Source organism: Eschrichtius robustus, chromosome 12 (genome assembly GCF_028021215.1).
Source record: "Eschrichtius robustus isolate mEscRob2 chromosome 12, mEscRob2.pri, whole genome shotgun sequence".
NCBI classification, from domain to species: domain Eukaryota; kingdom Metazoa; phylum Chordata; class Mammalia; order Artiodactyla; family Eschrichtiidae; genus Eschrichtius; species Eschrichtius robustus.
In genome coordinates, this window is record NC_090835.1 from 75,384,150 (window position 1) to 75,397,996 (window position 13,847).

At 46.0% G+C, this 13,847-nt stretch overlaps 1 protein-coding gene across 11 annotated transcripts in view; it reads right to left on the reverse strand.

Moving 5' to 3' along the window:
* The window catches only part of TRERF1 (transcriptional regulating factor 1), a 199,987-nt gene that overhangs the window by 3,477 nt on the left and 182,663 nt on the right, over positions 1 to 13,847 (reverse strand). For 8 of the 11 annotated variants that reach the window (XM_068558691.1, XM_068558689.1, XM_068558688.1 and 5 more), the window contains 3 exons: positions 13,332 to 13,445; positions 5,926 to 6,129; positions 3,002 to 3,249 (listed from right to left, as the gene is read on the reverse strand). In XM_068558691.1, coding sequence (XP_068414792.1) covers positions 3,002 to 3,249; positions 5,926 to 6,129; positions 13,332 to 13,445 — 566 coding nt within the window. The remainder of the gene's footprint in view (positions 1 to 3,001; positions 3,250 to 5,925; positions 6,130 to 13,331; positions 13,446 to 13,847) is intronic. The other 3 variants (XM_068558698.1, XM_068558694.1, XM_068558692.1) reach the window with 1 other exon arrangement.

Here is a 13,847-nt window from a genome sequence, read left to right on the forward strand (position 1 = left end):
TGGCCAAATCCAACAGCCCCTCTTCTGTCTTCATCGTACTGGACTTCTGAGCTGCACTGACCATTCCTCTTTGCCCAAGATCCCGTCTCGTTTTGGCCATCATATATCATAGTTCCCTCCTGTTTGCTTTAGAATGAAATAGTGGTTCTCAGCTAGGGGGGATTCTGCCTCCACAGGGAATATCTGGCAACGTCTGGAGACATTTTTGATGGTCACAGCTGGGTGGTGGTAGTGGTACTTCTGGCATCGAGTGGGTAGATGCCGGGGATGCTGCTGAACACCCTACAATACAGAGGGCAGGCCCTCTTCCCCAAATAAGGAATCATCAGGCCCAAAATATCAGTGCCAAGGCTGAGAAATCCTGGGCTAAGGGGTCTGCCAACTATGGTCAGTGGGCCAAATCCTGCCCACTGCCTGCTTTTGTAAATAAAGTTTTACCAGAACGCAGACATGTTTAATTGTTTATGTATCGTCCATGGCTGCTTTTGCACTAACATGGCACAGCTGAGTAGTCGTGACAGAGACAGAATGACCTGCAAAGCCTAAAATATTTCTTTTTTTTTTTTAAGTTGAGAATTATGTTTTTGTTGTTGTTGTTGTTGTTTTGGCTGCGTTGGGTCTTTGTTGCTGCACGTGGGCTTTCTCTAGTTGCGGCGAGCAGAGGCTACTCTTCGATGCAGTGCGCGGGCTTCTCATTGCAATGGCTTCTCTTGTTGTGGCTCGCGGGCTCTAGAGTGCAGGCTCAGTAGTTGTGGCGCACGGGCTTAGTTGCTCCGCGGCATGTGGGATCTTCCCGGACCAGGGATCGAACCTGTGTCTCCTGCATTGGCAGGCAGATTCTTAACCACTGTGCCGCCAGGGAAACCCAGCCTAAAATATTTCTATCTGGACCTTTTTCAGAGCAAGTTTGTCCAGATGTTAGACGGCCTGTTTTTAGAGAGGGAGGGTGGCATAAATATTTATTCCTGAGCTCGTAAATGGAAAAAAAACCCTGATTTCTAAGACCCGTGTCTTAGAACAGAGTTGATGAATCACCACTGGACATACTGAAAACTGTCTAATGTAATGAACATAATTTCAGCAGCTAAAAAAAGGATTCTGCACACATGTGCCTGATGTTATTCCTCATCTGGAAAACCATAGAAAATATTTCTGTTTTCCATAAAAATCTTAACTGGAGTTATGGTAGAAAAAGGTCCCAAGCAACATAAAAACAAGACAAGAAAAACATTTAATGGAAATCACCAAAAGACAACCAGAGCTTGAAATACTTATTTCTGGTTGTTAAAATGTCCTTTGTCGCCACCTAGTGGAATAAGGAGTTGTCGCCTGTTGGAGGGGAGTGAGTGAAGGGAAGATGCTGGTTCCTGAGAAGAAACTGGTGAGACGCCCCCTTCCCTGCCTCTCCCACCCCAGGGCAAGTAGGGGGGAGTCCGACTGAGGAGGTTTCACTATGTCAAGTAAGTAAGCCCGATGATCAATCCAGGGGCTCACTTATTCCTTGCTGACATGAAGATGATATCATGTCCTGGCTCTGAAGGACATTAGAGCCCAGAGGAGGGGACCCACGCCTAAGTCTGTCTCCCCATCTCTGCAGGAAAAGAGTTGCTAGTTCCAACTCACTTTGGCAGGTGCCACTGACCTATGGCTAACAGTACCTACCCCATCGGGCTTAAGATTAAATTAATCAATACACGTAAACATCCTTTAAAACAGTGCCAGGCAAATACTGAGTAACTGATAAATGACAGAATTATTAAGATGCCTGAAATACGCCTGAAATATTCCATGAGGATGAAGATTATAAACAGAGGTCCCAGCTGGCCTCATTCATACAACTAGGGATGTTCCCTTGGTAGTTTCAGCAGCTACCTCGTGGGCATCTCTCCAGGTAACACTGCACGTTTGAGACATTGGAGGTTACAGGAAGAGAAACTCGGCAAGGCTCCTAAAAGAAGTTACTTATGACAACCCTTCTTGGAGGCAGACTCACTGAGAAGTAAACTGGAATTCTATACTGGATGCTGTGGGAGGGAACTGTGTGCATCTCACCATCAGTGATAAATAAATAAGCAAACAAAGGAAACCACTAGGCTGGAACAGGGGTCAGAAGCCCAGGCTCTGTATTTGAACACATAGGGTTTCAAATCTCAGTTCTGCTCTTACTGGGGGAATGACCTGGGGCAAGTAAATTTACCTAATGTTCAGTCCTTATTTGTAAAAACAAGGATAAAACAGTATCTGCGCCACATGGAGTTTCTGTGTGGGGATTAAATGATCTCATGCATATGCAGTATGTAACAAAATTAGGTGCTTAGTAAACGTTATTTAATGCTGTTATTACCACCTACTGTCAATTCCCACTTTTCATTGTTTTAAATTACACTTAAAATGGCCAAGATGACAGATAGACCTTACCTCATGAGTCAACTCTGATCAATTGGTTGTGCCAGCTTGAAGCATTAGGATTTAAAGGATTTGAAAGGATTTGAGTCTTATCTTAATGTGGCAGCAAAAAGTATAGCAATTGATTAGTGATGTCTGCCCTGGGTGCAGGAACGAGCAGTATTGGTAGGAAAGCCATCTCTGCCACAGAGAGTTCCTGATTAGATGTTTTAGCGCCATTCTCAAATCACTCGGCAGGGATGCAAAGAGAGCAGTCAGTACCGGTGAATATGGTTTGGGTGTGAAGGGAAGAGGTGGGAATCAGAGTCCCATCCATCATTTCTGGAAAAGAGTGCAGTTATGTCACTAGAGATTTGCTCTCTGATGATGTCCATCCTTATTAAGCTTTAGGACATCGGAATGACCATATTCTGAGTCAGAGACAAGGTCCACCCACCATGAGGCACCACGTAGACCCCAAGGATGATATGAGGAAAAACTGGAGAGTCTGGGTTCTTTTTCTACCTGGAGACACCTCAGACCACCTTGGCCCAGCTCCTACAGAGGCATTATTCATCACACACTTAGATTCAGTCCCTGGCCCAATTCTACCTACTTGCCACACTCCTTGCAGGGGAAAATGGTGGTGGGGTCTGTCTCGCCGCTGGTGGTGCTGTGAGAGGGTGAGCTCTTCACTGAGCAGTACCCGCTCTGGGCACTGCCAGGCTTCTGCTTTCCAGAGGGAACAGCACCCCGAGCTTTAGTCACCTGGTTGGTGCCACCGTGGATGCGGGCGTGGCCGTTCAGTGCCTGTCGGGAGCTGAACACCTGGGGAAGAAAGGGAGTGACATGACATCTACAGTCCTGAAAAGGAAATTAGGGTTATTAGTTACTCATTGGTAGAACATGTGATACTCGAAACAGTGGTTTTACATAAGCAAACTCTGGACAAATGCCACAGAAAGTAGAGATCAAATACCACAATCACAAGTGCTGTGCCAGTGAAAAAACCCATCACTGTTATAACCAAAGACTAGGGCTCAATCCAGTGCCTCCGTCTCACAGGGAGGCCATTGGGCCATTTCCCCTCTGAACACCTTATTGTTTCCATCTGTAAAATGAGAGGGTTTGGACCAGCTTTCAAACTTTTTAACAGCCAGAAGCTACCTTCCACCCCTTTTTTCTTTTCTTTCTTTTTTCCTTTCCTTTCCTTTCTTTACTTAAAAAAATCAGGTCTTATTCAAAAGTTCAAAGCAGAGGTACTCTGGCTGAAATAGACAGCCCCCCAAAATTGAATCTATTTGCTCAGCTCTATCTCCCCGCTAGGAATCCCTCGAACCCCAAGAGACACAGCTTGGAAGACACTGACTAGCTGCTCTGATATATTCTATATGTTATTTCTAAGCCCCAATCAGTAGCCCAGTGTTGAAGCAACGTTTCAGACCCCGACATTGTACTGCAGGATGAAAAAAAGGGGAACGACCTGGTCTTTTGAAGGTTGGCATAATGCACGGTTTCCCAACCTCAGTATTACTGACATTTGGGACTGGATGAATCTTTGCTGTGGGGCTGTCCTGGGCATCACAGGATGTTCAGCAGCAACCCTGGCCTCTCTACCCACCAGATGCCAGGAGCATCTCCCTAGATGTGATAAAAATGTCTCTGGACGTTGCCAAATGTTCATGGGAACAAAACCATTCCCAGCAGAGATCCACTGCTGTAAAGGGATGTAATCCAGACCCCTGAATTCCAAGAGCCCTGACTTCCAGATTGCTAAATGCATCAGCTAATGGGAGTACCCACTGAACTGTCCAGCCACAGATGGTCACTCTGTGTTAAGTTCATGAGTTCTGTTTATAGTCTTGCAGGGAAGAAAAATCTTTCGCTGATTTAGCAACCAAAACCTCCATGTTTAGGCACTGAATAAAACCAACATGCTTTTTTCCCTGTTGTTTTTTAAAGTCACGAAAAAATATTCACCTTGCTGAGCATTTTTGATCGGGTAAAGTAAAAGATTTCCCGCTCAGGAAAGAATTTACTGTACACCCAAACTATGAATTGAGGAAGCATCCAATTTCTAAACAAATACACCAAGGATACTGTCATTTAAAGTCACATCTTATAGCTAGTGGGAAGCAGCCACATAACACAGGGAGATCAGCTCGGTGCTTTGTGACCACCTAGAGGGGTGGGATAGGGAGGGTAGGAGGGAGATGCAAGAGGGAGGAGATATGGGAACATATGTATATGTATAGCTGATTCACTTTGTTATAAAGCAGAAACTAACACACCATTGTAAAGCAATTATACTCCAATAAAGATGTGTAAAAAATAAATAAATAAAGTCACATCTTAATCATCCCCTAACGGAAGTGCTCTATACAACATGGCAATGATGGAGTGAAGCGTCCAGCTCATTAAACATCAAAGATAGAAACAAGCTAGCAATTTCTTATGTTCTCTTCAAAGCTAATGCAAAATGTATGTATCATTTAAAAAATTTTTTTCATTTTTTCTTAAATGTAAATCAAGTGAATTTCTGCTTTAGGATCTAAATATTTTAAAGCCTGTTGCTTTCTTCATCTAAGTGACGGACTGAATAAGCAGCATTCAATGCACTCTGGAAGACAGTATTATCCTATATAACACACAAGCAAACATAAGCACTAACTTGGGGAAAACAGGGCTTCATATGAAAGGAGCAACATTCTAATTTTTTGCATAATACCTCTAGAACTTGCCTGCACAGGTGTGCCCAGCTTTAAGAAACTTGATTTGGGAAAAGTTCAACAATTCAGACGAGTGGGGTACCGGGCGGACTGAGAGTCCAAAGTTAACAATTAAAAAAATATATCCATTAAAATACACAGAGAGCCTTAGATCAGGCCAGTACAGATTCTGTAAGGCCATCCTTTAGTGCTAAGAATGATCAAATCGTGAACTGGTTTTATTTTAGCTAAATGATGCTTCTAAAGTACTTGAAAAGTACTAGGTTAGGTAATTACACAGACACCTTTTTAGCCTGTTTACATGAATAATTTGCTTAGTAAATCTTGTTTGCTTCCCCCAAAGAGTACAAAGATAAACTTTAGCTAAATCTTTGTAACTATGCCATAAAAGGACACTCCTTCTCTGTGGGCTCTCCCACTGCATTTAAATGCACGTCTCCAGGCCATGACCTGTGTGACACAGCCCAGGAGGAGTGGGGAGGCACCAAGTAACGAGGAGTGTTAAGTTCTGGAGGCCAAGGTCCATTGCAGAGCCTGAATCACATGCTCCCTGAGGGCAGGGACGGACCTGTGTCCTCCAAGCACGTGGCACAGTGCTTAACAGAGAACACACACTCCAGAAATATCTACGGGCTGAATGAATAAGTAAATGGAGAAGGAAAGAAAAGCATGGCCACATGGACTTCCCTCTGCCAAACGTTCACTGCTGAAAGTACACCTTTTGCAAAGTGCATCATCTCTTAAAGCCGGGCACAGCTGTATGTACGGCTCTCAAGAGTCCCAGATCCCTAGAGGGCGCAGAGACACTTACAGCTCCACAGTTGGGCATTTCACAGATGAAGGAGCCTGAGGGCTGGCCCAGGGCCTGCAGGGGCGGCCCCTCTGCGGAAGCCAGGACCGGGCCTGGTGGTGGCTCTGGAGACTTGGGCAATTCACTCTCCTCTTCTCTTGTGGATTTCCTGTCTTCTTCTGGGTCCTCCTCCTCCTCCTGTACCTCTTCATCTTCTTCACTCGTCTGGTGTTAAGGCAATAAAAGCAAAAGGGGGAAAATCCCCAAATGGCATTTTTAGTGATGAACAGAACCCAGGGGCTAGGAGAGGAGAGAGGGGCTGGACGCTGGGGCTGCATCGGCTTCTTTGTGCATAAGGAAGGGCTGGCAGAGGCCTCTGGGGAGGGATACGGTTTCTACAAGGTTGGTCACTGGACACTTGGAATTCTGAGGGCAAGGAAGTCCCCCCAGCCCACTTTGGGTCCCCTCATCACTTATAAAAAAATATCCTAAGGCAGAGAGGAGAGATTTCTGTATGTAGAGTTTCTCCCCCTTGTTTGAGACCCGCAGACCTTGACACTGACTAAAACTCAGGCAGGATACCCCACTTGCAGCAGCTCTGCCTCCCCAGAGCAGTGAGGAGGGTTTTCAAGCAGTAATGACACTGTGGAGCCCCTCTGGACAGAGACTAAAGACCTATCAGGCTTTGTTTTTAAAGGTCTTCTAACACACTTCCTTGCAAGATGCCCGAGATATTGATTTGACCTGTGGAAGGCACATGACCCATGGCATTCTGATGCACTTCTTCTCTGTTCTTGTCAGAAAATAGGATCAGAGACTGAACCACAGTGGCTCTGAAAAGGAGCAGAAATGGAAGGGGATATTCCCTTTTATTTATCATGTGCTATTTTTTTCTTTTTTTGGTCTCTGATCATGGGCACTCTATGAAAAAAAATAAGAAAAATATTTCTATGAATAATTATCCTCTTTGTGACTGTGTCCCCTCCCTCTGCTTCAGAACAGCAACGAAGTGGAGAATTAAGCAGAAGGTCCTGACCTTCCTCAAGGTTAACAAGACAGTTAATGGAATAGCCTGGAGGAGGTACCTGGGCTGGGTGGGGATGAGGGCCAGGGATCTAGGAGGCCCTCTTATTGAACTAACTACCTTACTCTGCAATCTCAGTCCTCACGGGGGTAGGGTGGGGGGAGGGTGTGTGTGTAAGGGATGCTTGCTCCTCCGGGCCTAGAAGGACTGAGGACCAGGGATGGGAATTCTGTGTTACATCAACCTCATTTTAGCTTCTATTTTACAGCACTTCACGGTGTACAAAGTGCGTGTGCTATGTCACTGAATAGGCTGTAAAAAGTCCTCCTATTTTACAAATGAAGAAACAAAAGGGATGTCCGGCTGCCTTCCACCCTGATGGGTCATTTGTCTCTGCTGGGCTCTCTGCACACCCACTGCTTAAAGCATGTGGGCTGGGGGACTTCCCTGGTGGCGCAGTGGTTAAGAGTCTGCCTGCCAATGCAGGGGACACGGGTTCGATCCCTGGTCCGGGAAGATCCCACATGCTGCGGAGTGGCAAAGCCCGTGCGCCACAACTACTGAGCCTGCGCTCTAGAGCCCGCGAGCCACAACTAGAGCCCGTGTGCCACAACTACTGAAGCCCGCGCGCCTAGAGCCCGTGCTCTGCAACGAGAGAAGCCACCGCCATGAGGGGCCCGCGCACCACGGCGAGGGGTGGCCCCCGCTCGCCGCAACTAGACAAAGCCCGCGCACAGCAACGAAGACCCAACGCAGCCAAAAAAAAAAAAAAAAAAAAAAAAAAAATGCACATGGGCTGCAGTTTGGTTTACCCCAGACAGCGATGTAACTCTGGGTAAGCCTACAATTCTCAGAACCTGGAAGCCAGAATTTCCAAGAAGAATAAAGATTTCTGAGAGTAGCAGTACCCTGGGATCCAAAAACCACCAGCTTTCTCTCTCCAGTTTGGATTGGGGGTGGGAGAGAAAGATAATCCCAGTAAATACGGGCATTTAGCACACTCTCCACTGTTTCAGTATTATCCTTATTTAAAATGGTATATATGCATATTTGAGACCATGTATTAATAGAGTATACTTAAGAAATGGTCCCAGTTTCCAGTGGGTAAATTAGGATTAATCAGTAATGATTACATTTGCTGAAAGACTTCAATGAATACAGATGTAGGCTTAGTACATTTTACAGAGTGATTTATGACATAAGCTTACAGATCTCTTACTAGTATAGAATATACAGGTTGATATCACTTAAATGGCCTTATTCTCACATGAATCAACCACCTTCCAATCTCAAGAGAATTTCAGGTAAAATCATGTTATGTCTAACTCCACGGGTTCGCTCCATTCCTTTACAGAACTGGAACTCTGTGGTCTCAGGTATCAGGTTATTAAGTAGACGGAGGCCTACAGCTCACCATTTAAAGTAAATTACATGGTAACTTTCAATGACAATGGCACTTATTTCACAGCAGTCGTTATACAATTTTCAAGTTGTTATACAAATTTATACAATTTTCTCACCATGCTATTGTTTGAAAGCTCTTAAAAGTTCCATAGAGCCATTAAATTACAGATTAAATTATACTGTCCTGTGATTATATATGTCTCATGAACGTAGACAGGTTTACTTCAAACGGCAGTCTACGCATGTTCACAAAATGATTTATCATCAAGCGAAAGCGCTCACCAATGTGACTAGAGATGCAAAGATCCTAACATGTAGCACTCTGTATCAACAAGTTGGCCATTTCATGATGTATCATGAAAGGAAACATTTGGTATTATTCAAAAATTGGCAGAAAAGTGGGCAAGTACAGAGCAGGAAGATGGTTATATATTATACAAAGTGCTCAAAACCCTGAGTCCAAATAAGAGTTTCTTGAGGGGATTTTTATTTCTCAGGCCTGCAAATGGCATTTGTATTATGAGAAATTTATAAGTTAAAACACAAATGCTCAACAACCCAAATTTCTTCAACGACACAAATTTGAGTGTTACAGTCACTGATGAATGATGATGGTGATGACAACATACTGAAGGCCTGCTGTGAATCAGGGACTACACACACACACACACACACACACACACACACACACACACACACACACAGCTAGTTCTCACAAAAACCCTGCACAATTTTTTTTTTTCATTAAAAAATTTTTTAAAATTTATTTATTTAGGCCACACCATGCAGCTTGCTGGATCTTAGTTCCCTGACCAGGGATTGAACCTGGGCCCTCAGCACCTCGGCAGTCAAAGCACGGAGTCCTAACCACTGGACCGCCAGGGAATTCCCTACAAATTTCTATTTTTTAAACAAATGAGAAATTGGCCAGAGAACTAATTTTCCCCAGAGCACACAGCTGGTAAAGAAGTTGAATTGAGATTTAAAACCTGCACCGTCTGATTCTAAAGCCTCAGCCTTCGCTCCCTGCCTGCCTGCACATGTCCATAGATGCACATCTGTCCGTCTGGACATGGCTTAGGTTTTCAGCTCAAACACAGAGCTAAACCTCTCAAAACCATTGAGAACCAGCCCCCTTTCCGTGTCAGAGGGAAGGAGGATGTTTCCCAGGCCCCTTGTCAGTGGATCGCACTGCAGGCAACTCAGGTCTGGGACCATGGAGGAGCTGTGCCCTCGGAGCCCTGACCGCTGTCTTCCAAAGTCAGTTAACTGCCTCAGCTGGTTTCTTCAACGGTGCTGAATTTTGCTCACAGCCAGACCCACAGATTCGCCCTGAGTGGAAGCAGGAGCCTGGGCAGGGAACAGGAAGCTGAGGCCAGCATTTCCCTCTCGCCGCCTCAGCAGAGCCCACCTTGGCCTCCTCTTCGGCCTGCAAGGGTGGAAGGGCCTGTGACAGTCTCAGGCCAGAAGTCAAGTCACCTGCTGGATGAGCTTGTGCTATGCTGACCTCCTGGCCCCTAAAGAGCAGTCTCTCCTCACCCTCCTTCCTCTCCCCTCTCCCTTGAAAAGTCCCTGAGCTACCTGACTGTGCTCCATCTGGGGGGAATATACTCCCTTTAATAAAATATTGAGGAGAGCTACCCAGGTCTCCCAGGCAGGCCCAGAGGACAGAGAGCAGGACCCCCTCCTAGGACTGCGCCTCCTGCACCTTCCCCGTCCTTGCATGGTCCCAGTTCTTCATCTCCACTTGGCAAACTATCCTCAGAAGGTTGACTGTGTCTTCACAGTGCCCTAAAGGGAGCTGTGAGCTACCACGCTGGCCTTGAATCAAGATTTTCTTGTTTTTTGGGGGGCCTGAGTCATCTCTGCACATTAAGTTCACAGGTCACAAGGTGTGGCTGCACCTGACCCAGCCTAATACCGGCTCCTGGCAAATAAGTCCAAGGAGGTGTGGTGCCTGGGGTGACGTCTTAACCTTTCCTCCTCAGGCTGAGGCTACACGCTGGCTCGGGCCTTTCCACCCACCTGCAAAGCGCTGCTGGCCCAAGGTGGCGCCTGTGCCTAACGTGGTCACACCTTCCGTAGCAGCCCTCCTCTGCTCAGAATCTCCTGGTTCACCCCCTGTCCTCCCAGGGAGTTCGTAGAGGGATTGTTGCCATGACCCAGAGCGACTCCTACCAGGGAAAAACGTTCACTCATTCATTCAACAAACGTTTACTGAGTGCTGATATCGTGTCAGGCACTGTCCTAGGCACTTGGTAACACCCAAGTTGAAGAGACATCAACTTGCTTTGGGAAACCATATCCTCTGATTTTGCTCTCTTCCAAAACATGACTCTGACAGAGCCCAGAACATTCCAGAATTGGAAGGGACTTCCCAAATCATCTAAACCATCGGCCCCCTTTTACTGGTCAGTAAGCTTAGGGGCCAGGTCCTAGGTCTCCCAGGCCAGGATTCTTTGAGCTTCCTCATTTACTGTCCATTCTGCTCATTCAGAAAGCAATGCTCTGCGTGACCTTGGGCAAGCCCCGTCCCCTCGCTGGGCCTCAACCTTCTGCCTGAGGACTGGTGGAGCTGGATGAGACAGAGTCCCCAAAGGCCGTATCTAAGGCTTTCTGGACCTCATCTCATACTACTTTTAAAGACTCTTGGGGTTCACGGTAAACTTTCTCCTTGTGTATGCCACATCTTCCCACCTATAATATATGCTACTGGGGCAGGGGGCAGAGGCCGGTTAACAGCCCTGGGTCACCCATGGCACTACAGACATAGTGGGAACTCAATTGCTTTTAGTTGATTGAACCAGAAGAGGCCACATTGCTTTTTTTTTTTTTTTTTTTTTTTAAAATAGTGAATATGTACTGCTGGCCTTCTTGTATAAGGGCAATCAGCTTTTTTTTTTTGGGGGGGGGTGTTTAAAATTTATTTATTTATTTATTTATTTATGGCTGTGTTGGGTCTTTGTTTCTGTGCGAGGGCTTTCTCTAGTTGCAGCAAGTGGGGGCCACTCTTCATTGCGGTGCGTGGGCCTCTCATTATCGCGGCCTCTCTTGTTGCGGAGCACAGGCTCCAGACGCGCAGGCTCAGTAGTTGTGGCTCACGGGCCTAGTTGCTCCGCGGCATGTGGGATCCTCCCAGACCAGGGCTCGAACCTGTGGCCCCTGCATTGGCAGGCAGATTCTCAACCACTGCGCCACCAGGGAAGCCCCCACGTTGCTTTTTTAAACGTTAGCCACAGGTGAGAAAAAGGCTATTCAGATATACGACATCACTACTTAAGGCAGTCAAACAAAACTCCTGATCATAGGAAACCCTGAATATAGAATACTGCCATCTCTAATCAAAAGAATGGCAATACCATTCTATTCTACAGATGTCTATTTTTTTTCTGATATTTGGGTCCAAATATAAATTTATATATGTGTATATATTTCTTAGCTAGGATCAATTCTTAGTTAGGAACTTAGGCTTTGAAGCATTAATGAGTCCAAGTGTTTTTACGCTTCTCTAAGAGGATTTGCATTTGCTTGCTCTTAAGTGTTACACCAGGGAATCAGGCTCAGACAACACACTCACCAGGCTTTTGACCATGGCTAAGTTACCTAGGCTCTGTGCCTCAGTTTCCTACCTCATAGAATTGGTATGAGGAGTAAAAAAGTCAATATGTGTAAAGTGCCTCCTAGTACAATGCCTGGAATGTATGAAGCACTATGTAAATGTCTGTGAAAGAGATTAACCCACATATGTGCTAGTAACACTTACATGGGGGACACAATTGGGAATGAAAGTATAATTACAAATATTCACGATATTTATGAATTCCAAGCACATTCCCTGATGGTTGCAGACGAGAGTTTAGTAATCTGTTGTAAGACGTAATTTTTACACACACATACGTGTTTTCCACAACATGTGAGAAGATTTCCCTTTGGCTGCGGATGCAGAGAAGAGAGTTAACCGCAAGGACAAAAGTGGTAGTAATTTCCAAAGCCACACATAAGGGGTTCAGAGAAAATTTCGATCTAGTGATGTCTTTTTTTAAAGCTTCTTTCTTTCTTTTTTTTTAAAATTAATTAACATTTATTTTTGGGTGCTTTGGGTCTTCGTTGCTGTGCGGGCTTTCTCTAGTTGCGGCGAGCGGGGGCTACTCTTCGTTGCAGTGTGGGGGCTTCTCATTGCAGTGGCTTCTCTTGTTGCGGAGCACAGGCTCTAGGCGTGCGGGCTTCAGTAGTTGTGGCACGTGGGCTCAGTAGTTGTGGCTCGGGGGCTCTAGAGCGCAGGCTCAGTAGTTGTGGTGCATGGGCGTAGTTGCTCCGCAGCATATGGGATCTTCCCGGACCACGGCTCAAACCTGTGTCCCCTGCACTGGCGGGCAGGTTCTTAACCACTGTGCCACCAGGGAGGTCCCTAGTGATGTCTTTAGTAGGTTCGTCATCTTAATATGCAGACAACTTTGGATTGTCTGCTAATGAAGGAAATCAGTATCAAGGATAAATGGTGATGTGAGGATGAGAATAATCTACACACTGCTAACCAGTTTCCCAATAACTGAGAGTTCCTGGCGCCATCTAGAGGTCAAAGTTGCTCCTTGGGCATGCTTCACAGAAGCTGTGTAAAATCCGAGTGCGCTTAGGTCTTTCTAAGGCATGTTAGTTCTCTGGTCAGGAGCATCTGTGACTGTGGAAGCATCAGGAAGTGCTATCCCAGAATGTCGGGGTGCCTCTTATAAATCACCCACATCAAGGCTGGAACCACCACGGTTTAACTCCCCTGGTGCCTACCTGCCCTGGAACGCAAGCCAGCCCTCATCTCCTTAACTGATCACTGGGCTGCGGGTCAAACCCAAAACTGCCTTCCCTCTGCCGAATTATCCCAGGAAATCAAGGCCTGAATCTCACCTGGGAACTGGCTGTCACCCACAAGTGCCAGCCACTTAGGGACCTGGGCGTGGGGCAGGAGCAGGGCCTGAATAAGCAGCACCTGGGCAGCTTCACTCACCACACAATCGTCGATGATTTCCGAGAGCCGTGTCCGGTGTTTCCTCCCCAACCTCATGATTTTTTTCCATGTGTAGTAGTACTCCACACACTGAGCCACCGTCTTGGACTTCACCTGCCGGGAAAGCCACCTCAAGATCAGCTCCAGCAGTGGGCAGGGTGCAAAGCAGCAAGCTTTTGTGCAATTTTAAGTTTGTAATAGGTATTAGGTTTATGCAGTTGAATAAAAACATATACATGGTGAAAAATCTCCTCCCCACACCCGTTCTCCATCCATCCATCCATCTGTTCCCCCCCTACCCCTGCAACACAGCTGGCCCCTCTTATTCATATCTTGGGTGTCATGCCAGAATTTCTTTACATATATACCAACAAACACAAAAATATATTCCTCCCCACCATTCTGCCTCACAAAAGGTAGCACACTCTATGTACTGCTTTGCATCTTGACTTTTTTCACAAGATAGCTTGGAGATTTTTTTCACATTCGTCCATAGAGAGCTCGTTCCCTTTTTTA